This window comes from Symsagittifera roscoffensis, chromosome 8 (assembly GCF_963678635.1).
Source record: "Symsagittifera roscoffensis chromosome 8, txSymRosc1.1, whole genome shotgun sequence".
Classification (NCBI taxonomy): domain Eukaryota; kingdom Metazoa; phylum Xenacoelomorpha; order Acoela; family Convolutidae; genus Symsagittifera; species Symsagittifera roscoffensis.
This window is the reverse complement of record NC_087069.1, coordinates 38,687,315-38,699,015: the sequence shown is the minus strand read 5'-3', so window position 1 is coordinate 38,699,015 and position 11,701 is coordinate 38,687,315. Positions and strand designations below refer to the sequence as shown.

Genomic DNA, 11,701 nt, shown 5'->3' with positions numbered 1-11,701 from the left:
AAGGAACGACTAAAGAATTGAACAGTGGAACTCAACTCCAAATCGACAATCAGCAATTGACAGCAACAGTGGGACAAAGACGAACTCAGAAGCTCAACTTCATGAAACGTCACCGCGCTCCAACCCTGGAACTCAAATCCAAGTTTTCAATCAGCAGATGAACGCACCAGCAACCCAACAAAGAAATGTTTCAGCGCCAATATTTCTTCCGACAGCAACTTCAAAAGCAGCTCAGAGTCAAATAATTGGACAGCAAATCACACACACAATTCTTGCTCCCCAGACAGCTAGCCCCCCACATGGACTATACCAGCCTTCAAGCCAACAACAGAGCCAGCCTTCAAGCCTACAACAGAATCAGCCTCCAAGTCAGCAACAGAGGACACATAATCCGATTAGCGCCTTTAGACCCATCTTGACGATTGGAAATCAGAATTCACCAATCATCCCCCCACCAACGTGTTCAGTGGACACCAGACGACAGCTTAGGGTATCACAAACATCAACGGAGTACCGATACCAGCACAACCAGCACTACTGCCAACAAACCAAGGAGATCAACGAACAGCAATAAATTGGACCTCCAGCCAGCCGACCCTGACTCACCAATGTACACAACCTGCCATTCGATCGTACCAGGAAGGATTACTGGGAACCACGACAGCATACAATCCTACGAACATGCCGACATCATCAACAACAGCCTTCACTCATGCAGGCTGCAGGGGACCAACAGGAACAACTCACCCAAATATCAACCGACCTCCCTCCCATCAACATGCAGCACATCAACATGCAGCACATCAGAACCAGCCGACTTATTTTCCGATTCCGACCAACCTTGGAACAGCACCGACAGACCACAACTATCATCAAACGATCTCGAAGACATTCAGGAAATCAGTGCCCATTGTCAAACCATTCATACTCGACGGAGAACCTGAACAATGGTTAGATTGGATAGGACTGTTCAACGCAACCATCAACAGCACCGACATGACAAACTCGGAAAAGATGGCACATCTGCAGAAACTTGTATCCGGAGATGCCAAATCTCTCATCCGAGGATATGGATGCTATGGAGCAATGTATGACGCAGCCCTTCAGCGACTGGAAACGACTTTGGTAACCCGACGAAGATAGTTACATCCTTGCTTCGACGACTCGACGCCATCAGCGGCCCCAATCTACGACATACCAGAAGCTACAAGGACCTCGCCAACTTCCTACAGACAATGGTCGATACATTCACGACACTTGGATTCCAGCACGATCTACACTCTACGACAAGTGTCCAAACAGTTTTGTCAAAACTGCCTACACCTTGCCGACTAGAATGGAATAGATACAATCTGCAATGCAACATCAGACAACCATCACTCATCGACCTCACCAATTGGTTCAACATCTACGCCGAAGCATGCAGCGATTTGCCGAGCAACAACAACACCAGAAACAGCAGCAGCAGCAACAACTACAACAGCAGCAACACTCAAGGATCATCATCCAACGGTCACACCCACCAACATGGACCATCGGATCACTGCGCCAATCAGAACAACCGGAACCAGCAACGCAGCCAGCAGCAACATAAATCTGGACAAAAGGATCAACGACGATATTTTTGCCCGGAGAAACGCAATTGCCAGTACCTTGGAAAATGCCAACACTTCATCGCAATGTACCCAAAGGACAGATTACAGCATGCCAGGGACCTACAACTATGTTTCAACTGCCTCAGCCCCCACAAGTTCGCCGACTGTCAATCAACGCAAACCTGCCGGACGGACGGATGCAGTAAGAAACACCACACGCTTCTGCACAACAGCAGCACCTACAACTCGACGACACAGAGGGAGACAGCCAACCGGAACTCCAGACAACATGACGACACCACCAACTGCAGCACCAGCATAAGCAGAAGGAAATCGACTCGCCACATTCCGACCCTACCAATAACGATCTCTCATGGCAAACATAGAGTTCATGCCTATGCAATGCTTGATTGTGGAAGCAAACTGACATTGCTTAAATCATCAATCGCCCTCCAACTTAAACCAGATCTGCATTTAGACGACACCATCCAGCTAAACCAAGCACTGACATCATCAGACACAGCTTCTACAAAGATAACGATCGCGAATGGACCCTACAACCAGCAAAAGCAGCCATTTCAACTAAATGACATCGACGTCATAATGGATTGGAACCTTTCCCAATTCAACCCTGAACTCGTCAACTCCATCTGCCAAAGGAACGAGCCACTTCAACACATTCGGATAGCCACACTGCCCTCGAAAGAAATTAGAATCATCATTGGATGCGATTTCGCCGAACTCGTGACACCTTCAGAAGTAATCCATTCAAAACAAAATGGGCCTATTGGATGGAAAACGCCACTTGGATGGTCTCTCTGTGGACGAGACAATGCAGCGACACCCAACGACATCAACACAATCAACGTCACGACAGACGATACACTGTTTCGCCACGTAGCTGAATGGATGAAATTGGACGCCGAAGGGATTTCAACTGACCAACGCAGCCTCTCGACAGACGACAAGGAAGCTCTCCGCATCTTGGAATCTTCAACAACCCGCTTGCCCAATAGACATTACGAAGTTGGAATGCTTTGGAAACGTGGACAACAACTGCCAAACAATAGATGGCTTGCCAAGAAGCAGCTCGACAGCCTTCTCCAACGACTGAAGAGAAACACCGAGATGGCACAGAAATATCAGGAGACCATCGACACCGACTTGCAGAAAGGTTTCATAGTCAAAGTTGATGATTCTCATGAAGACTCAACAAGAAAATGGTACCTTCTGATCATCCAGTGACAAACATCAATAAACCTGGCAAGGTAAGCCGAGTCCTTAATGCATCGAGCATCTACAAAGGAGTATCACTCAACAGCAACCTACTAACTGGACCAGACCTCCTCACAAACCCTACTGGAATCGTTATGCGATTTCGCGAGGACCAAATCGCTATTTCTGCCGACATTGAAGCTATGTTCATGCAGGTCTTCCAGACCTCCTCACAAACCTTACTGGAATCGTTATGCGATTTCGCGAGGACCAAATCGCTATTTCTGCCGACATTGAAGCAATGTTCATGCAGGTCTTCGTGAGCCCAGAGGACCAACCGTATATGCAATTTCTGTGGAAGGACAACACGGGCCAACCCGCAACCTTCCAATACACCCGCCACATCTTCGGAGCTACCGAATCACCATGTGTTGCCTGCTACGCCACTCGACAATGTGCGAAGGACAATGCCGACAAATATCCAGCCTTGGAGCAAATCACAAAACGCAACATATACATGGACGACCTATACAAAGCCGTTTCAACGCCGACGGAAGCGACACAGTTAATGAACGACCTTCAAAAGATGTTCAATCTTTGAGGTTTCAACCTCACAAAATGGACCTCAAACTCTCAACAATTCCTCACAACAGTCAACGAGAACCACTTTAAAACAGCGACAGCCTCACCCAGAAGGAACAACCCCTCGAAAGAGTTCTTGGAGTGAAATGGAAACCAGACACGGACGTCTTTCTTGTGGAAGCAAAGAAGTTTCACGCCATTGACAAGAAGGACTTAACGCACCGCAAACTATTGAAGTTTGCTTCTTCAATCTTTGACCCGCTTGGAATTACGATGCCACTTACAATTCGACTACGACAATCACTTCAACTTGCCTGGAGTAATGGACCTCAATAGGACAAACCTCTAAACATGGAGCATTTAACAGACCTCAACGATTGGATAGACAAGAGAAGCCAATTCAACGACATCTGCCTGCCCCGGATTTACTTCAAAGCAGAAACGAAGATACTGGAAGCCCAACTCCATGTATTCAGCGACGCCTCCGAACTTGCCTTAGCATCAGTTGCTTACCTCAGAATCAGATACGACGACGACACAACGGAACTCAAGTTCGTCATTGGAAAAGCCCGAGTAGCACCCATCAGCAGAATGACAATTCCAAATCTCGAGCTTCAAGCCGCCACTAACGGAGCTAAACTGTCTCGTTTCATCAAAGAACAACATGACATACGAATGTACAGTACGACACTATGGACAGATAGTACAACAGTTCTTCATTGGATAAACTCGCCGAATCAACGACACCGGATCTTCATTGCCAACCGACTGAATTTCATCATGGACTCAACATCTTCACTGGACTGGAGATACGTGCCCAGCAAAGACAACCCTGCAGACTACGGAACACGTGGTTACAAAGCATGTGACATGACTACCGATTCACGATGGATCAAAGGACCAGACTTCTTGTTAAGACCATCATCAGATTGGCCTAATCATCCGCCAACACAACCTACAGCCGATATCATCCGCCAACACAACCTACAGCCGATATTCATCTGACCGCCAACATCAGTAATCGACTTCAACCGATTTAGCACTTGGACAAGAGCACTCAGAGTTACTTCATATGTTCTTCTCTTCGCAGAAAACAGCAAAGGAAGACACGCCAGAACCTCTCACTTCAACACCTCACCTTAGGACTCGCATGGATCATTAAACACTCACAGAATCAATCATTTCCCAAGGAAATAGCATGCCTGACAAAGAAATCTGACATTCCACCCCGCAGCCCTCTACAACCTCTCTGCCCCTTCATCGACGATCACGGATACTTACGTGCCAAAGGACGACTACAGAAAGCCCCGCTTCTACTTTGCAGCCGACATCCAATCATTCTGAACGCAGAAAACTACCCAATACAACTCTTCATGAAGCAAACACACGAAATAAATTCCCATTGTGGAATGGAACACACCCGAAGCATTCTTCAGCAGGACTTTTGAATCATAAGATCACGCAAGCATCTGAAGAAAACTATTCGACAATTCATAACTTGCCGACGCCTTCGAAAGGAACCAGTGAAGCCTCTGATGGCAGATCTACCCCTACAACGACTCCCTTTATCGGAAAACAGTTACCCCTTCTACTCAACAGGAATTGACTTCTTTGGACCCTTTGCCACGCGGAACAACGACGAGTACAGTAAGCGATACGTTCTCTTCTTCACCTGCCTCGTCACGCGAGCAGTTCATTCAGAAATATGCCAGCAAATCGACACAAACTCAACTCTACAAGCCATACGCCGTTTCATCGCTAGACGCGGTAAACCCAGGATCATCTTCTCTGACAACGGAAAAGCCTTCGTTGCAGCTGACAAGGAATCACAGGAAAGCCTTTCTGAGATTCAACACAGCAACCACTTCAACAATCAATGCCAATTACTTGAAATAACCTGAAAATTCAACCCACCTGCAGCTCCTCACTTTGGTGGATCATGGGAACGCCTCATAAAAACATTTAAGATTGCTTTCTACAAAGTCATTGGAACACGGACACTGGACGACGAAACTCTGTCAACCTTCACGAGCGAGGTTGAAGCTATGATGAATTCTCGCCCGCTAACCCACGTCTCATCAGACCCAACCGACGACGAGCCCCTTACACCCAATCACCTTCTACTAGGACGACCAACAAACAATTTGCCTCCCGGATTGTTTCTCCCTCGCCACACAACGGACAAGAGAACTTGGAAACAAGCTCAAGCCTTGAGTCAACAGTTCTGGAACAGATACCTCAAAGACTACTTGCCAACCTTGACGACCCGAACGAAATGGACAAAGCAAGTGGAAAATCTTCAGCAAGGAGACCTTGTATGGATACTGGAAGACCTAACGCCTCGAGGTCTTTGGCGCCTGGGATGGGTACTTCTTACTTTCCCAGGTGCAGACGGAATCGTTCGCTCCTGTGAAATTAAAACTAGTAGGGGGATTCTACACCGACCAGCAGTCAAACTCTCGCGAGTATTGGACCAAAGTAACAACTAGATGACCAACATGATCAACGACAGCTAACAACTAGATGACCATTACAATCAACGACGACGTACCATCAGCTTCAACGAACAATTTTTCTGATTTGCAACCTGCAAATGGGCCCGGCTATGTCTACGACATTTGAACTTTATTCTTTGCTGAACCTAATTTTGCCACATTTTCGCCATGAATATGCCGCCAAATTAAAAAAATGAAAGACTCAAAACTCAAAAATCAAAAAGAAATCATTCAAAAGCAACAACTAAACTACGATTTGAAATTGGAATCTTAATCACCCAAAAGTATTGCCATTGTCAGCGATGGTTACGGTAAACTAGAAAACGACAAAACCGTTCTGCCTAAGACATCTTTTAGCAGAATGGAAGTTCCATGAACATTTACTAAAAAGTCCGATCTAGCCTGATTGCTTAACAGGGCAGCTGCGTGACCTCTGAGAGCTCTGACTTGACGTTGAGAAGGACAGCTGGGGGACCTCTGAGACCGTGCTTGAATTAGACTTTGTTGTTTTTGTTGGAGGGGAACCTCTGAGACCAACCTGGCAGTGGTAGCTTGATGATGCAGCAAAATGGCGCTGATGATGCTCTTAAAAAGCGCTGATGACGCACTTAGTTGGCCCTGATGATGCCCTGAATTGGCGCTGATGATGCGCTAAAATTGCCCTAATGAAGCCCTGAATTGGCGCTGATGATGCCCTGAATTTTGGAGAATGTTGGCACTGTTCGCAGTCACTCTTGGCACTTGTAGAATGATGGCATGGTTTGCTGCATTGAAGATGTAGATTTGAAGATGAAAAGTTCTTGTAGACTTTGAACAGCTGTGGGACCTCTGAGGCAGCCTGTGATTTAGATAGCTACCCTTGAAGAGGCTCTTTTAGTCAAAAATGTCAGCTCTGGGGAAAAATCTGCCATTCAGAAAGCAGCTCTGGGGAACCTTTGAAGCTCTAGAGTCAGCTCTAGTCGACCTTTGTTTTTTCTTTCCTGTGGTCGCCAAATATTTAAAATCGAAGTCACATATATCTTAAATTGTTTTCGTTTCCTTTTTCAAAAGTCAATAAATACATCATCCAAAATTGTGTTTAAGGCGGATAATAGACAGCTCGTTCGAGAACTGAAGCAAATCAAAGAACAGAAAACTCAAGATGAAACAGAACTTACAAATGAAGAAATAAAAAAAAATGATGTTTTTTTAAGAATACCCGGGTCGAGATCCCGCTCAAAAACCGCTCAAGATTTGAGCGGTTTGAGCGGTTTTCCAGCAAGATTTGAGCGGTTTGGGCGGTTTTTTTGGAAAAACCGCTCAAACCGCTCAAATCTTGCTTAAAAACCGCTCAAAAACCGCTCATATCTTGCGGTGATTTTTGAACGGTTTTTCAAGCAAGATTTGAGCGGTTTCACGTCAACAACAACACCTCCTCCCCCGCCCCAACTTACATGCCCCCCCCCCCCACCACCCCCCCAACGTACTCCCTCCCCCCAACGTACCCCCTCAACGTATCCAACATCCATTAAATCCCCCCCACCAACGTACCCCCCCCCCCCCAACGTGCGAATTGGTTCGATATACCCAAAATTTACATATTTTTAGCAGTCTCTTAGGTTATTTATATAACTTTGTCTGTCAAGTATCTCACAATGCTTTTTTAACATACTATTTTTGGCCGATTAACGAATAAAACTTAACACGTTAAAGCAGCTATATCGTATCTCAGTATCAACTCGCTACATCAACTCTAGAAAAAACACAGTGAATATTCAGCTTCCAGCAAGTCCGCATAGACTAACGGATAAGGCGTCTGACTTCGAATCAGAAGATTGCGGGTTCGAATCCCTCTGTGGTCGACTTTTTATTATTAAATCTTGCGCGGTTTTTGAGCGGTTTTTTTAGATAAACCGCTCAAAACCATTCAAATCTTGCGCGGTTTTTGAGCGGTTTTTTTAGATAAACCGTTCAAAAACCGCTCAAACCGCTCAAATCTTGCTTCAAAATAGGTGAAAAATCTCGACTCGGGTAGAGGAGCATCGAATACTAATTACGACAAGGATTTGCGCGGCATATAGAAGTGAAACCTTTCTTATTGACTTTGCTAGATAATTAAAAAAGGTTAGCTTATTTTGTTATGGTAAAAACTTTTTGACTTTTGAAACGATAAGGGAGCTTTTGATGCAATATTTTTGGCAGGTGACACATTAGGAAAAAAATTCACAACCAACCAGTCATAACCGAGAGAAAATTTTTCAGACCCCGGGAAAACGTTTTACACATTGATATCTTACTTTCAAAAATTAATGGTTGAGGCTCAATGTGTAGTGCGTCCGGTATTATATCAGTAATGTAAAACTAGAGCAAAATCTGCTTCCACAAAATTTTCAATTGGCTTGATAGTTTTTGATTAAACTTAACGCAACGTTATAACAGCTAATTTTGAAAACTCATGAATAATTTTATATGCTGGTATATCTCAATAGATACTACGACAGAGAAAACTGCATCAAATTTGAAATGTCATAACTTTGTACAAAACTGACCTTTAAAAATTCATAATTAGTTCACTCTTAAAAAAAGGAAAAACTATAACAATATGCTTCCAAAAAACAACATAATATCATCAAAGGTTTGTCCAGTAAAGTTAAATAACCAAGTTGCTGAATGCAAGAAACACTTTTGTTGCTTTAAATTGAAAAAACTACAAATTTTCGTGGCGTAATTTTTCGTTAGAAAAAACTTTAAAATAAATTTTTGGGCATTCTTGTTGTCCGTGAGGTGTTTTCGTAAATAGATATACAAACAAAGCTAAGAACTCCTAGATAGAGATGAAACCTTTCTTTTTGCCTTTTTTGGACAGTTTCATGCAAATATACATCTACTATTTTGTTAATGCAAAGTAAGTCGTAATTCAAAAGAAGCAAGTTCTCCTTGGCCAAAACAAAAGCCACCAGATGAAAGCAAAAAAATGGAAAAACAGGCAAAGTTCTTTTTTCTTAATTTTCAGGCATTTCAAATTACCCGTACCCAGGAGATTTTCTGTGCAATATCTGAAATTCTCTATTTCTTACGTTTACTGATTCTCAGTTCTGAAATTCTTTATTTCATACCTATTTAAAATTTTAATCCAAAATTTGGAGCTGAAATAGAAAATTTCAGATCTGAAGTAACGTCGAAAAACAAAATTTCAGACGGCTGTTTGATGTAGTGCGAAGATGGCTGTTACGGTCGAGCATCTGTCTCCGAAGACAAGACGCGTATACTGACACTGCTTAACTCCTTGATTAGTCGGCCACAAGAACCGTAGTACACTTTGATCGTCTTCTTTTATGCCTAGGTACGCTATTCGTAACGGTGGCGGATGTAGGAAAAGTCAATATCAGTTGCATTGTGAGTTTGTCTTTTTGTAGTCGTCGTTTTAGAGATTCAAGATGAGCTTTAGCAGCAACGTAGTTGCGTGGCAAGGTTATATTGCTTTGCCAAAGCAAAATGATTTGGTTGCAATTTCCATCGTGTTGAATGCTTGGTTTCATAAACTCTAGCTGCTTAGTAAATTTGTTTGAAAATGATCCTTTAGTTATCTTGGAAGTTTTCCCGGACTCTTTGATTTTCGAAAAACTTTAAACAATTTCAGTCAAGTAAGCATTCTCGTGTTGATTTGTGTCTATGAAGTTGGTTAGAAGATAATTGCACTGCTCATCTAAAGACTTTTAATGAAGCGGATCGGTTAACTTCCATCCCAGCAAATTGCGCACACCACAGGGAGTGCCGGCAGGGCCTTTCAAAACTTCCTTCTCTGTGTTAGGCCAGAAAGCGTCGATGCCGAGTAGAATGTGTACCGAGTAGAATTGTCGAGGAATTTAGGAAACGCGAGGTGTCGTAGATGGTCATACCGGGATCATACGTTGTTCACTTTTACAATATCTATCAAATCGAAGTGTAGAGTTTCCACCGAGTAGACTGATTGCAGAGTAAACGTAGCAGACGTAGAGTTGAAAGGTCTAATGTGTAGTTAAATTAGAGCTGACGAAACAGTGTCCTCGCTAGAAGCACTACGAATTATTACTTTAACAATTCGACTGGGCTTAAACTGTAATGTATCAGCTGTGCATATTAGGACACAAGAACAGCTGCAGCAATTATCCAGAATTGCATAGCAACGAACCGCCTGGTCGTTGTTGATTAAAGTAATTGGCATAAAGGAGAGCTGGTGTTTCAAACAGTATTTTTTATTCATTGGTTTTCAAAATTGATATTATTGAATTTCTGGGTATGTCTTTGTGCAGTTTTATCCTGATTACTATTTGGAAAAGAGTGTTATTTTCCACCGCAGTTATTTATGATAAGACGACTTGCAGAAGCACAGTCAGTTGACCGATGGTTACCCACGCAATTGAAGCACAACTGATTACCCTACACTATGTGAATTTTTGTTGCGTACTTAGCTTCTTTTAAGCTAGGCAGTGTCCAATGTAGTGAGTGACCTTTACTGTCCAGCAGACATAACCTTTCCAATTTACATGCCTCATTCTTGAAGTTAACTTTTTTACTAGCCAGTCCGCGAGATCCTTGAGTGGAGAAAAGTTCATCCCATTATGTTTGCAGTACTCTTCCCATTTGAACAAGACTGCAGGAGGAAAATTATAGCGAACAAGTCAAGTACGGCTGCTCGAGTTCAAGTCGGACGTGCAGTTCTTTAGTTCAAAACTGTGCTTCAGCTTACGTACTAAAGCATCGAAAATGACGAAAACTGGAGGTTCATGAAGATGCGGTCGCTCAAAACTATCCAGCTTGCTAGTAAAAGCTGCAACAACAAATTTAGGGTTGCCACATGCCACATCTGCGAATTAGATTGTCCATTGCTTGAGCAAACTGCTAAGAACTTGGAGGGCACGACGATATATCATCTGCCAATTCTTGCAGGCATTCAAAAGCCCTTAGCCCTTATTTTAACATCCTCTAATTCTATAGATTGGGCAATTTCGCTGCTAAGTTGTCGTTCAAGGCTCTCAAGAGTATTATCGCGAAACGTCCATTTAATTGTGAGCGCTTGTTATGAGATTCTTGGAGCCATCGCTGGATTAGTGAAAAGGTTGTAGAAATGGCTGAATAAATTTAGAAGAGAAGTTAAAATGAATAAAAGTAGATTTAGGTATCTTTTTTTTCTGTAGACAAAACATACGAACTGTGGTTGGCACTACGAGCCTGCGTAACTCTATAGAGCTTTTATTAGCTTCTTTAAAAAAATGAAAAATCACGTACTTCAGGTATCAACTACCAAATAGTTTCGATATTTTTTGATGTAGCGGTGAACCTTGGCTGAGAATACATTTTTACCTTTTGAATAAGAAGAGAATTTGTTAAGACCCCACTGGTTCATTTTTTAATAAAACATTACGCTAAAGGCGCGCTTAAGTTTTTTTTTACAAATTTCGAGAAAAACTTTGGAATGGTACGTTAGATTGAATGCACTTTTTTTTTCCTTTTTTTTGGTTTTTGGTTATGGAAATTTTGGCTATCGGGTTTTGGCTATCGATTTTTTTAACAGAGAAAATCTACATTTGCATATAGAGAATAAACAATTTAATAAACAGAAAAGCAAAGCTCAATCATGAATCTATAGGTTATGATATACCGTTTTAGATTCGTTTTCAGTATGAAAATGTAGCACAACCAAGAGTTTGGACAGTTCGAAAAAAGAAGAGTTTGGACAGTTCAGTTCTTTGAGTACTGAAAAAAGATCCAAAACAATGTTGTAAATCTTTTCAAATCGTTGTTTTTCAACAAAAAAGGCCGTGCCTGATTGAAGGCGATGATTACGGTCAACTA

At 42.8% G+C, this 11,701-nt stretch overlaps 2 protein-coding genes across 2 annotated transcripts; both read left to right on the top strand.

The window, feature by feature from the left end:
* Positions 1 to 1,235: 1,235 nt before the first annotated feature.
* LOC134853648 (uncharacterized) lies at positions 1,236 to 2,840 on the top strand. Its single transcript, XM_063869654.1, has one exon. It carries the CDS (start codon positions 1,236 to 1,238, stop codon positions 2,838 to 2,840), a length of 1,605 nt encoding a protein of 534 aa, XP_063725724.1.
* A 903-nt stretch (positions 2,841 to 3,743) lies between these two features.
* LOC134853647 (uncharacterized) lies at positions 3,744 to 4,397 on the top strand. The gene has a single exon (XM_063869653.1). It carries the CDS (start codon positions 3,744 to 3,746, stop codon positions 4,395 to 4,397), a length of 654 nt encoding a protein of 217 aa, XP_063725723.1.
* Positions 4,398 to 11,701: the final 7,304 nt, after the last annotated feature.